The 13,924-nt window shown below is 41.9% G+C and overlaps 1 protein-coding gene across 1 annotated transcript; it reads left to right on the top strand.

The window, feature by feature from the left end:
• The first annotated feature begins 508 nt into the window (after positions 1-508).
• On the top strand, positions 509-11,563 carry rpap1 (RNA polymerase II associated protein 1). The gene is made up of 27 exons (XM_085932481.1): positions 509-576; positions 1,091-1,293; positions 1,433-1,581; positions 1,691-1,783; positions 1,968-2,148; positions 2,237-2,404; positions 2,530-2,721; positions 3,320-3,429; positions 3,507-3,605; positions 3,715-3,816; positions 3,888-4,055; positions 4,132-4,308; positions 4,381-4,515; positions 4,586-4,756; positions 4,820-4,977; positions 5,070-5,240; positions 5,330-5,525; positions 5,618-5,727; positions 5,808-6,003; positions 6,106-6,252; positions 6,379-6,521; positions 7,254-7,686; positions 7,760-7,878; positions 8,030-8,261; positions 8,325-8,501; positions 8,792-8,848; positions 9,133-11,563. The coding sequence occupies exons 2-27, from the start codon at positions 1,095-1,097 to the stop codon at positions 9,286-9,288; spliced, it is 4,239 nt and encodes a 1,412-aa protein (XP_085788607.1). The 5' UTR covers positions 509-576; positions 1,091-1,094; the 3' UTR covers positions 9,289-11,563.
• Positions 11,564-13,924: the final 2,361 nt, after the last annotated feature.

Below are 13,924 nucleotides of genomic sequence, written 5' to 3'. Positions count from 1 at the left end.
GGTGGTGGGCTGCAGATGCACTGTGAGGCGGGGATCCCGTGGTGGTCCCGACCGAGGGGGGCGGGGTTGAGGGATTTCACCACAGCAGAGACAGCAAAGGTTGACCATGATGCAGTCAGCGATAATGATGATCGGGAGGTTGCGTCCCGATTTAACCCGACGTCCTCAGTTCCACCAATCAATCCCGCGGCTGCACAAGAGAGGAAGTCGTGTCAAAAAAAATGTTTCTTCGGGAGGGTGTGATATTTTTCTAGCTCAAGAAAACGTCGTACTGTATGGCCGCGCATTCATTTGGAGCTTTTATTTTGAAATTGTTACAATAAAGCTGTAAAAATGCTTGATTGTCATAATACGCTTAAACACATAAAAAAAGAAAGAAACACGAGAAAATAGTTTTTACACTTTCAAGCGGAGGCTGTACTAGTGATTACCGGGTAAAATGATGTCATAGAATTTCATAAAGTCATAAAAAGTCACTTCCGCTTTCTGGGAGAGCTTTTATTTTGAAAGCAGATATTATTGCGTCACTTCAATGTACATCCGGAATTTCGCTAGGCACAACTCGCACAGCTAAAGGTAAACGTTACATCTAAGTTAAAGCACCTTTGTTGTGTTTTGAATGTGACGGCTTGGTTTTGACAAATATAACGAAAGTCTTGTGTTTGACGAGGTACAATGCATTGTTCAGTTCACTTCGTCGAATTATAAAATAAACATCGCCACACGTGATGGCAAAGGGGTCTTTCTTCCTAGTCCTCGAGATCTGTTTTCATGGTTGTTTTGCAGCAGGGAGACATAAAATATCCATGAAATCGGCCCCGAGATGGAAACCCCAGTGCCAATTACTTTGAAGTTGCAGTTTGTTCTTTTTGCATGCTACAACTCAGAATAATAGAAGCTATCCAACTGAGTGACTTGCTTTGTGTCTGCAGAGTTGCACCATCATTTAAAAATTCATTTAAGTAAAGATGTCCAAATGGAATACCCTATATCCTTTTCATCTTTGATAATGTTTTATGAAGTGCTTTGTGTTTTTTTCTGGATGAAAAATGTCAAATGAATTAAGGAAACTAATTTTGTTCTTCTCCAGAGGGATGCTGAGACGTCCTAAGCCGGGCGGCTCTGAGACGGATCTCCTGCAGGAGCAGAAAGAGTTCCTAAAATCTGGAGCTCCGTCTGCTGCCAGCGTGCTCCGCCGCCCCGACAAGAGGCGGGGTGAGACAGGAGGAGATCTTGGGGAGGATCATAATGGTCACGATGAAGAAAGTCAGAGGGATGTGGTCACCATAGAAGGTTCTTTTTTTTTTAATTTTTTTTTTTTTTATAAATGAACCAGGAATGCATCATATGATTATTTGGATTATCTGTTAATCTGCTGATTACTGCCGATTAATGAGATTTTAAAAATCATTTTCATTCTATTACTTCTCAGATCTCCCGGACGAGCTTCCATCTCTGACACCAGCCCCTCCTAAAAAGTCCCGCTTCAAAAACAGACATGTCACCTTTGAGGACGAGGATGCGGGAGAGAGGATGGACAGACATGACACTCACATCAGTGCAGTTCTGTCCAAGATTGTTGTAAGTGTCCTTAAAACATAATTTGCCCTAAAAGTCTGACATTATAACTAGTTTGAGTTTTTTCGGTGGGCTTTCATTCATGACTATGTGATTATTACTTTCTTTAAAGGAACGAGATACCAGCTCTATTCCGATATCACTCCCGGAATTTACTAGCGTGGCGTTCCCCAAAGCATGTCATCGCTCAACAAACGGCACTCAGGTAAAAATACACAAAAATAACTTTCTTTGTGGATAGAAGAAATAAACAGCATTTATTTATCCCTGTCCAGAAAACGTATCCTTTACTTTCTAGTCTTTTCTTGCTGCTCTTACAAAACAAAATTTAAAATGTTGTAATTTGTTAATTGTATGAAGTAATGCCCATTTCTCACATTGTCGATCAGGTGCCTCTGTCGGCCGTGGGTGAGAAAAAGAGCATCTTTGCTCAACAGCTTGCGGCTCAGAGACTAAAAGACGGGAAGGCCCCATTAAAGTTTACATCTCAAGCTACACCAAAACACAGACCTCAGGAGCAGAAACTTCCTCCTCAGAGGCCTATGGAAATGTCTTATCACAATGAAGACAGTAAGTATTTCCTCAGTGGGTCTGGAACTTCATCACGTGTGACTCTTTCTATATTTTTTTTATAATAATGCATAATATTCTTTCTCAGCGGTGTCATCTCCAGTGTCAAGTTCAAGACTGGTGTCTGGAGACGGACTCGGGTGTCCCAATAGGTCAGAGGAGAGCAAGAGGATCCACAGGGAGAACCAGGAGAAGATCCAGGCAATGTCGCAATCTGAGATACTAGAGGAGCAGAAGAAGCTCCTATCACAGCTCGGTAAGCTTTTTTGTATCCGTCGCCGGTGTGACCTGACATGATATTAAACGAAGCCGGTGCACAAAGGCCTTTGTTGTTCCATTATGTTGGTCCACTCTTTCAAAACAATTATTTCTGCATGCCAGATCCGACGCTGGTGGAGTTTGTTCGATCTCGGAGACCTACGAGCGCCCCGGCTTCTTCCTTCTCACGCGAACACCCTGAGGGCAAAAGCAGCGAGCCAAGTGTTCATCTCAGTTCAGACAAACCTAAAGATGTGGAGATGGAAGAGGAAGAGGAGGAAGAAGAGGAACTGTCGCCCCGATCTGCTGTGAATGGTATGATGATTTTTTTTAAAAAAGGGAACCTTCTCATTGCCTTTTTTTACCTTCTCTGTTGTTTTTGGCTGGTAGAGATCCAAATGCACTCAACCTATATTAATGTTGCACTTCACTTTGTAAACATTGCTGAGCTTGAGAAATCCCTTTAATTAGTCTAAATTCTTCGAGCTCCAGATGAGACATTGGACTTTGTCCCACTCTGTCAAGAAGATGCATTCAATTAAATGCCTGCCAACTTTATCCATCTTTATCCCTGACATTGTCCGTCCCATAAATTGCTTCAAAGATGCTGTCAAGTGACTTAATTGATTTTATTAATAGGGTTCCCTTTTGTGTAGGGATGTTTTTTTTTTTTTTTTGCTACTGCAACTTCCTAAGTTATTTTGCCGCATGGCCGAATTCTGTGCTAAGCACTGGCTTGACTTTATTTGATTAGCTGGAAAGTCAGACTCTCCTGACGACTTTGCGGTTACACTTAGCCCTGATGAAAGTGTTGCTCGTGGCTCGCATGAAGACGTTCTTGCAGTGGTTTTCAATTGAACAATTCTGTTAGCAGCTTTGGTGAGAAGGACAACTATAATTCATAATGTTTTAGATTTGCCAGTGAAGCCTCAGAAAGACTGGGTGCATATGGATAAACTGGAACCAGAGAAGCTGGAGTGGATTGGGGACCTTCCTGCACCCAGAAAAACTGGAACCAAACAGGTAAGAAGAGTAACTATTAAAAAATTTGAATTCACTCAAGATGAATCTTGAGAAAACACATTGCATATTCCTTTTAGGCCATGCAGGCCCGTTTTGATTTCAACGGAAATCTAATTCCTCCCATGGAGGATTTGCCCACCCACCTGGGTCTGCACCACCATGGAGACGAGCCTGAGGTATCCAAGCGATACAACTTTTTATAATTTAGTGTGCATAACATTATATATTCAAAATTGGGTGGATCTTGCTGCTTAAATCCAACTCCCCCCCCCCTCCTTCCACCAGCGTGCAGGTTACTCCCTCCAGGAGCTTTTCCTTCTGTCGCGCAGTCAACTCATCCAACAGCGGAGTTTGGCTCTCAGCACTCTCCGCAATATCCTTTCAAAGGTACACAAACAAGCACCCGCTCTCAAACATGTCAACGATACGGATTACTCGTATATCCGCACGGCTCACAGGCCCGAGCCGGCGACTACCGCTCAACCCTGAAAGGCAACGTGTTGGCCACTCTGCTCGACGCCGGCTTGCTCTTCCTCCTTCGTTTTGCGCTGGATGATAACGTGGAGGCAGTGATGGCCGCCGCCGTGCACGCTCTCCGATCACTTTTGGTGTGCACAGAAGATGAAGTAAGACGACATGTACTGTAAATGGAATTTTTGGAAACAAACCTTGACGTAAATATATTTGCTTCTTGCCTCAAAGGAATGTTTGGACCTCACTTTCCACTGGTTCCGTGGGCTGGCCGCCTTCCCCTTGCTGCCATCGCAGGAGGAAGAGGAGGAAGACGATGAAGGGCTGGATGAAATTTTAAAAGAGACTGCCAAGGAGAGGGAGGAGAGGAAGACTGATCATGACGTGGCTAGGCAGGATATTGTCAAGGTGATTTTCAGAGCCGTCCAAACTAATAATTGCTTGTTAAACAGTTCATGAGGGAAATGCGTTTTGTTTCAGGGGCTCCTGAGAATGAAACTTCTCCCCAGATTACGTTACGTCCTTGAGGTTGTCCGACCCTCCCCCCGAGTTGTTCATGACATTCTGGAGATCCTGACCCGTATCGCCAGACACTCTTCGTCATCTGCCACTCAGGTAGATATCAACTAGCTCATTGATTATTATTTCTCCCCCAGTTGTTATTGCAGACTTGTTGTTCTCTCAGGTGTTGGACTGTCCTCGCATGATGGAGACGGTGATGTCCGAGTTTCTTCCCATTTCCTGGACAGTGCCATCTCATTCCTTCCCTCAATCTGTTTACGGGCTCCCCCTTGCTTCCGCCATGAAGCTCTTAAGAGTTTTGGCGACTTCTGGCAGACATGCTTGCGCCAGACTGGTAAGTGTTGTTTGTCAGCTCACATTGCTTCTGTTTAGCCTGCATCACCAATTGTTCTTCTAGTTGAACTCTGCGGGTGTGAGGGAGCGTCTGTGTCGTCTGCTCAGTGCTGAACCCAGCGAGATCCTTTTAGAGCCACGCAAGGCTCTTGGGATCACCACAGAAACGTACAGAATGTGGGCTGTGGCAGCCGGCTATGGTCAGGCCTGCGATTTGTACATGTATGTAACATTCGGAATATTTGCAAGACATTTATACTTGAATGCCAAAACATCTCATCAGACCGCTGTTGTGATCGATGGTTGTTCCACAGAGATTTGTATCCAGCTTTACTGACGGCGTTGCAGTCTGTTTGTACAACGCTGGCTGGCTGTTGTCATCTGTTGCATCTGCAGCTCGAGAGGGTCTTGGCTCTGCTCACTCTGCTTACTCAGGTGACACATAGTGCAGGTTGCCACCAGGAACTGCAGGCTGCCATGGTCAGGTAAAAAAAAAAATAATAATTGGATTTGACTTATTTTTAAGTCGGATGTGATTGATGAAACTGACAGAAGCATGGTCTTTGTTTTCAAGTTCTTCAGGCGATGAATGTCCTCCTCCCCCTCCGGTCACCTGGGGGCATGTCACGGGCTTGCCAGCACCACTTATGGGCCATTTAAAAAGTTTTGTGAAGGGTCTGGATAATCCAGTACAGAGAGACAGCAGTCTGGCACTGATTCCAGCTTACTTGATCTACTTTGAGGCCTTCTACCATCAGCTCTCCAAACAGGTTCTTCTCATTTTCTACTGTTATTCCATCCATTGTCTCTTACCTTAGAAGAAATTCATATGCAATCACCTTGTCCTTTTTTTTTTCCTCAGAACTGTTTCAAGCCAGTGGAAACTCTTCAAGAACTAGAGCAGCTGGCTTCTGAGGTTCTTCTTCCCCTCATGTCCCACAGTGTTGTGCAAGACCTAATAAAGAACCTGAAGTATGTTTCATTTGTTGTCCAGCTTGTTAAAAGTGATTATTTTCCCAGTCATCTTGAAAAACAAATTCTTTTGTTACCAGGTCATCTTCAGTAGTATGCAGTATCCTGCCTCCTCATGTGGATCTGGACACCTCTCCCAGCCTGCCTGGTTTGGCCTGCTCAGGTTGGAGGAACCGTCCAGGCTTGATGTCTCACTCCTCTCCCTTCCCTCTCCTCACAAGCCTCACGCTCCTCTTGGATACTATCACTGACATCCACAAAGGTCTCACCTGCAAGGTAAGTCATGTTGTTCTCGAGCTCGAACTCCTCATGGAGCAAACGTGTTGATAGTAAATTCAGTTGGCTTCTACGTTCTTTAATTAAATTGTAATGTTCTAGTTCACTAGCCTCCTTGTGTCGGAGCCTGTCATTGGTTACCTGCAAACTGTCAGTCAGGCCACACCCACATTGTCTCATACCTGGTCCTGGCTCCTCCGTCATGAGCACCACCTCATCTTCCTGTTGCTGCGCTTGGCTTATAGATCGGTAGGTTCAAATTTTTCATTTTTATTGTGAAACCAAAAAAAACAACAACAACATTATGATATAGGTTCACTGGACATTCTTTTAAAGTCTGTTATGTCATTATTAAGCATTTTGTTTCAATCTCAGCTTTCTATTGAGCCGCAAGTGGAAAAGCATGCCCAGCTCTACCACAAGGTGGCGCTCGTTCTTCTCCCATGGTTATTGCCCGGGAGCGAGCACCTTGCTCATGACCTGCTCTCCACCATCGTTTTCAGCAAGGACTTCATATCGTGAGTTTCTAAAATGTTTGCCAACCAAAACAGCTGTGGACATAATAGGCACCATAATGCTTGCTTTGTGAAAATACTTAACTTGAGGTATTGCATGCAAAATGCGGCCCATTAAAATAATGTCATTTTACAAATTAGATCAATCCTCATCTATTTAGAATTTCATCAAAGCAGCAGATGACACATTGAAAAAGAAAAACACGATGAAATGTATTTGAGTGCTGCTCGACACCGGTGGATAATCGTGAATGTGGCCGTTTTTCCGACGTGACTAATTTTGGCAGAACGCATAATACGACGCTTTAAAAATACAAACTTGAAACAATCTGTTCCTATGCTTTTTGAGCCTTAAGTTTCTTATTCCAAGTTTCACTTGTTTACAGCACTAGCAAATACCTTTTAAACCTCTCACATGTTTTTTATAATCAAAACATTGTCGTGATCCAACTCTACGACCAAAATAATGGCAAGCCTCCAAAACAAAACCAAATTAGTGAATTTGTTCTCATAATTCATCTCCCATGACTTATCTTATGACCTCTTCGGATGAATGTGATGGTGAACGGTGGTAGAAGTTTACATAGAGCTTTCATAGCACCTATATTAATGTAATTAGACTTGTTATGATAATTATTATATCGACTTATTGATTGCTACATAAAATTATGACAATAGCTTTTTACATACGACTATATAAATGATCATTTTGTCTTTTTTTTTTTTTTTTTTTAGGGAGGGTCACAGCGGTGGTCCGGAGGCCATTGAGTTGGGGGAACTGCAGCTTCAAGAGGATGCAAGCCATCCCAACTCTCCTTCGCTCCAAATCGTGGGAGGTCTTTTACGAGAAGCCTGCGCCAACCTTCCCTCCATTCGTGGCTGCTTCCTCACTCACCTGGCCCACCTGGAGTCATCCGTGCTGGTCTCGCAGGATGCTCTCTTTGGCCGCAACCCCTGGATCAAATCCCACCTCCTACCAGAACTAAGCGGGCCAACCCTACCGTCAGATTGGCCTTTTCTTCCTCTGGTCAGCCTGTATGAGAAAACCGGGGTGTCAGGTGGTGGAGGGCTATCGGTGGAGGAGCTTCCCCAGGGGGCTCTGCTGGCAGTCACCCAATGTCTGCAGTGGTTACTGGTGCTGGAGGTCTGGCGGGAGGAAGCCCTTAAGGTGTACTGACCTCTTTGAGTTACTCTCGTTAAGGAGACCATCTTCCTAAAAACCCGAATTTGATATCCTATAGGTGATCCTACCTGTTTCAAAGCTGGCCCGGCTGTCCTGTGTGTTCCTGTGTTCCAGCGATTTGTTCCTGGAGAAACCAGTTCAAAAACTGACTTGGGGTCTGTTTCGGCTACTATCAAGGTTTGAGTCAAACATCTTAAATGAGTACTGTGATATAATTTTTTGATTAGCATTAATTATTGAATATTCTTATTGTTTTTATCTCCGCTAAACGCTTGTTATTCACTGTTCAGTGACTATAATCTTGCTCACTCACTTTTTCTGTATGCAGGCCATCAAGACTGGAATGTTTAGACCTCAGCATCCCCCCTCCAGGTCTGGCCTCCTTCCAAGATTTGTATGGTGCACTCTTGGCTCAGTACGAGGCCGTGTCGTTTGGGGACCGCCTCTTCGGCTCCTGGATTCTCTTGCCCTTGCAGAGGAAGTACAGTGCCACCATGAGGTTGGCCGTGTTTGGGGAGCACGTGGGCATCCTGAGGTCATTGGGTGTCACTTTGGAACAGGTGAGCCGTCATTTGGTTTTGGATTATTCTTTCAATAACATCCTTGTGGCTCTTTAATGGTAGCTTGCCATCCCCATGGAGAGGTTCACATCTCCCCCTGAAGACTCCCTCCCTCTGGTACGACTCTACTTTCGATCTCTGGTCACCGGGAGTGCGAAACCTTCCCGGTGTCCCTTCCTGTACGTGGTGGCTCTGGCTCACGTCAACGCTTTTGTCTTCTCTCAGGACGCTGCGGCACAGGTATGTTTATTTCATGTGAAGGAAATGGCCTCCTACCGATGTAGAAGGTGTAACTTGATGCCGTTTTTTTTTTCTTCTTTTCGTTAAAAACACTTGAATAAAGATATTTGGGCGATGGGGCTGGAACGGATGAAATGGATTTAAATGTATTGTACTTTGCTTGTAAATGACATTTTTAGTTATGAGGCTATCACCATTCATGCGTGAAGATGGCAAGGTTTTTTCGAAGCACTCATGCAGTGCACTGGCACTGGCCCCCTTTTGATCTTATTTCCCTTCATCCTTTCCAGGAGCTCGAAGCGGCACGACACAGCATGCTGAAAAAAATTTACTACATGACGGATGAGGTATCACGTTTTTCCAACTCCTCTTTACTTGCATACCCGCTGCGAGGTTTTAGTGCCTGTGAGCAACTCTCTCGTTTGCTCTTCATAATTAAACCTTGGATGAATGCTTTCTTTTTTGTTTTATTTTGCTAGCCACTATCATTGTTGGGAGAAATATATATATAATCTGAATTAGGTCTTTGTGTAAAATTTTTTTGGAGGTCTATTTACTGTCATTGCACCTTAAAATGCTTGATTTTTTTTCTTTTCTTCCCCACTTCTAACATTTTTGTCTGAAAACGCAGGTGTTAAAGAAGCACTTGTTGCTGTTCCGGGTACCCAAACAAAACTCTCAGTTGGGCTTCGACATGTATGATCACTTACCTCCCATAAGAGCAAAACATTTGGAGAACGTCGTGGGACTGCAAAATGGTGGCAGCTGTCAAACGGAGGACAGGTGAAGGGGGAGAACAATGTCCACATTTAATGACATGAACAATTGAATTTTGCAGGATTTCAATGAATATTTTTATTTGATCGAGGATTGTGCGGTCTATTAAACACTTACTTTGACAATAATGGATGACTCTTAGTCATGTGATTCAGGACATGGGTGTGGTTTTATAGGGGTTGTCACATTTTTGTTTAATACATAAAATTCGACGAATACACTGTGCCTTTATGTTGTTGGGAATGGGAAGTAATATTACTCAAAATGTTCTTAACTAACAAGGATTCAAGCCAAGCATGTGGACCAGATGGCAGCCGGTCAAGTCATCAGATTTGGAAAATGCCCATGAGGGGTGGATTTTTTTTTTTTAATTCTCCCCCCCCCCACGTATACTCGCTCACCCTTGCTTGGGTCTCTTTTAATCCACGTGTTGTCATGGTAGAAGTCCAACTCTTTTGTAACCTATAAAATATTTAATAATGAGGTTACACAATGTTTAAATGACTCGGGAGACAACACGATGAAATTCCCATGAAGCTTGGATCTTTTTCGCCCGCTTTCAAGCATTCAAAGAGAAACGCAGACTAAATAGACTAAACCAATGTCACCAGTTTCTAATGCCATACGACACTGGTGTGATTTAGTAAAACTGATTGAATTACATGGAGACATGGTGTCTCACGATACCACCGCTAACAAAGAGTGCCTTTAGACTTTTATTTTTTTTTTGCTTCATGGCAAACTGAAAACCACCAGAGGCTACAAACGCAAATAGGCCTCCAAGAAATGTTCTTGTGTGTCTTCTTATATCAACTCTATATTCATAAAAACTCACAATTTCCATTCTATTGAATTTGGCAATCATTTAAGAGTTAAAGAAGACTAAAAGTGTTCAAATTTCATGCACGTGTTGAAAAGCATGTTACGCTGGAGGTTCAAAGTCATTCTAGAAAATACACTGAAATGCAAAATATTAACCCCAAAAAGAAAAAAACTATCCCTGAGAATAACAACACCGCTGCTATTGTTTTGATTTGTTTTTTTTTGCTTTTGCCGCTCGCTTGTCTGCTGCCTCGCTCATCCTTTGTAGTTGGGTCAGAATAAAAAATTTAACACTGAGTTAATGAGGAGCCCTGCCTCTTGAGCCCGGCTGAGATGCGTTTAATGACGTGTCCCGGCATAAAAGCAAACGCGGGGCATTCGCCGCGATGCCTTTTTTTTTTTTTCAAAGGCTCCAATGTGAAGCTCATTTGATTTATTTTTGTAGCACAAAATCCACATGTGAATTCCTACATTTAGGTATATTTTTCTAACGCGTGTTTGTGGATGGAAACGTTTTAAAAATGCTAACAGATGGAGTAGAGAATAACTACAGTAAATAAAAAGTCAGATGTGTATTTTTTGGCTTCCATTAATGACGCGGTGCAATCCGGAATTCCTTCACATGTAAAAAAAATAAATAAAAAATTTGTAAACTTGCAAGTTGCATGAATCAAATGCAACATGGATTTCGCCCTTGGCAGGATTTGCAATGACTGAATTTGAATAGAATGTGTGTGTTTTTTTTAGGTTACTATCACACTTTGATCGGATTTTCTGAATGTGTGTTCTTTGAAATTTAAAAGGTAACCTTTAAAGTCACATGACTTTACTATTGATTGTTTTAATGGGTATAAATTCACATGCGCTCTAATTAATCGGTGTCAACAAATTGATCTGATCTAATGCTGGCCTTATTGTAGGTTAATGGCTCTAATGGTAGCACTTAATTACCACTTAGGTTGAGTTTTATCGGCGTGGACTTGGATGTGCTTTTAAAACTGATACGAGTTGGCTTATTTGACGCATGGTTATTCTGAACACAGTCAAATCTGTAGTTAAAAAAAAGGGTGTGCATATTTATGATTTGAGTTATATAGGTTAGAGGTCATAATTGTTGAAAATATCTTTGAAGTGGTTTGACTTGGAGTCTTTTTTTTTTCATATCGTACCACAAAAATTTTGTTTGAACCAAGGGTGTGTAAACTTTTTATATCCGCTATAAGTTGGTCGTGCGTTTTTTTGTTGTTGTTTTTTTCCGTCTTTAATGATCATAGCATGTGCAACTACTCAATTGAGTGACAACAAAACTGCCGTCAATGTTCTAATTATTTTTTTTTTCCCCCCAACAGAAAATGTTTTTGCTCGCAATGCCCTCAAACACAGAAGCTTTTTTGTCTGAATCATTTGATCGGACATTTGTTCATGTTCGCTTTGTTTCTTGCCTTGTTTCATAAATCCGAATATATACAGTATGTCGAATGTGTGCTGTGTGCTTCAATATTCCTTCACTCGTGATTCCACCTTATCTCGATTCTATATCAAGGCTCTTTACTTCACAGTTATAACGTTAAATCCAGCCTCTGACCTTTTCTGTTTAGAGTTTGCATGTCCTCTTTGTGCTTTTTTTTTTTTTTTTTTTCGTACTCAAGCTCTATTACACGTTCCAAAAAAGTGCATCTTGGGTTAATTGACGACTCTAAATCAGAAAAATCAAAGTCAAAGCCCCGGAGGCCAGATCAATTTATGTGGTCCGTTAATTGTCTGCTTAAATTTATTTAGCTAAATGGATTTGTTCTTTTCAATTTGCAACAGAACATCTAAACCAAAACATTTCTTTTTTTTATACAACAATGACGTGAGCAAGAGTATTGATTGATGCCGATAAGCAGCGATGGGAATCTTTTAGAATCTGCTCCTGTTAGAAAGAGCAAATCCACATGTTTTTTGTTCTGGACAGAACTGTCACATGAAAATGCTAAATGTGAACGATAGCATCTATTTTACTGGAAACCAAACACGATCTGCTCTTGGAAGCTAATCAAGTACTGATGTTTTTTTTTGCTTGTATGTGTGTTTTTCCAATGGGAAATAGAAATGATCAATCGGGTGACCCTGATTAAATTTAATGCATTAGCGATAATGAACAGCTTGAAGTTGGGCTTGTTTGTTTTAAACAAAGCCGCAACTGATAATATTGAATTAGATGTGGTTTGGCGGGACTCACAATTGTGCATTAGTTAAGGCAAAGTTCTAAAGTCAGGCTCCGTGATTAATAAACTGATTGTCTGCGGCTTGTCAATCTGTTCAGCTATTGTTTGATCACAACGGGAGATCATTATCTGACTATTAATTTTAACACGTCAGAAATGATTTACGGAAATGCGAGCTCTCGTTAAAATTTTGAGCTTTTAGATTCTTTTTTTTTGAATAATTAATATTCCTCAAACACACTTATAGCACGGCAAATGTCAGGAAGTGGGAGTTCATCAAGGTCACGCTACAAACATCGGTTTTCCTGCACGTAGGCGACAGACTTGAGAGCAACCCTCAACAATTACCGGCCCCGGAAACAAAAGGAAACATTTCGTCCCTCTCTTTCTCCTCCGTCTCAACTGCACAGTTTCAGAATAAAGATTCCCTCTACGTCTCAGAGGTGATACGCCCCCCGCCTATTATCATGACCATTCGTATACTAGGCCTTGGTGGTTCCCGAGATCTTAAAGTTACTTTGAAATGTCTTTCCACGGCTGCTTTTTTAATGTTCAACATTAAAACAAGACTCAATAAAACACATTAAAAGAGAAGTGACCTGCTTAGTTGATACAAACAACACATTTAATGAAAACTAGATGGCGGATGCCTTTTATCATGAGAGTACCGTCAAATTAACGTTTCACAATATTTGACGAAATCTGGTGTGGATGAACTTGACCGGCCCACGCAGAGTCGTGATCATCAACCCGAGAATGGACATTTGGGATGAATTAGAAGACAGATTGAAAGCCAGGCTTTTGTCATTTTGTCACCTCACCAATGTGCTCATGGAAAAATAATCCCAAATTCCCATAAATACACTTTTTCTTGCAATTCTACCTAAAGTGTTTGCTAATCGTCAATTTTTTTTTTTTTTTAAACGCCATTAGGGAATGGAAATATTCCTTGCCGGTCTAAACTCTAATTTTATTCAGGCAAATTATTTAAAAAAAAAAAAAAAGTGCGACTTATAGTCGGAAAACTGTTATGACGATAGCGTGATGATTGACTCACGTTTTTGTTGACTCGATTGTTCCCCTACTACCATCTTAATGAGCAGTTTATAACTCCCCTCACGTCCTTTGCTTCATTATGTGCTTCCTTTCCTTTCCCTTAATTATCGTTCATCTTCACATCGACGCATTCCCTCGGATTACTCAGCTGCCGTATTTGGAAGTTACGCAGAGGACTGCTAAAGTGAACGTTGCAATGGAGGACATTTACAAACACAAGTTGTTCCGCGGGGACAAAATACTCTTGAAACTGAATGAGCCGGTTACAATTGCAGGAGTGGATGAACAAATAATGTATTCCAATTTAGCATTCTATGGTGTAATCTGCAGTTCCCTGCTAGATGGCGCTCTTTCTCTGTAATATAGAACATATTTCCGTATATTTATTCCACGCCACTACCACCGATTCGTTCGTCATGATTTATTCGTCCGACAATGTTTCAGGTAGTGTAGTCCGGTGCTTGAAAGTGGCTCTGGATCTTCACCCAGCCTAGCAAACTATGTAATGGACCGAGAAGCTTTGTGTGGTTCACAATGAGTGAAGATATTTTCAGAAAC

This window comes from Syngnathus leptorhynchus, chromosome 15, assembly GCF_054491065.1.
Source record: "Syngnathus leptorhynchus isolate UIUO chromosome 15, UIUO_Slep, whole genome shotgun sequence".
NCBI lineage: Eukaryota > Metazoa > Chordata > Actinopteri > Syngnathiformes > Syngnathidae > Syngnathus > Syngnathus leptorhynchus.
The sequence above is the reverse complement of the archived record's forward strand: the minus strand, read 5'-3'. Positions and strand labels throughout refer to the sequence as shown.

Bases quoted from the DNA above. Each gene is read 5' to 3' on its own strand.
- rpap1 (XM_085932481.1), top strand. From the start codon at position 1,095: ATGCTGAGACGTCCTAAGCCGGGCGGCTCTGAGACGGATCTCCTGCAG. The intron at 4,056-4,131 runs GTAAGACGACAT...CTTGCCTCAAAG, and splicing joins TGGTGTGCACAGAAGATGAA to GAATGTTTGGACCTCACTTT. The intron at 4,516-4,585 runs GTAGATATCAAC...TTGTTCTCTCAG, and splicing joins CTTCGTCATCTGCCACTCAG to GTGTTGGACTGTCCTCGCAT.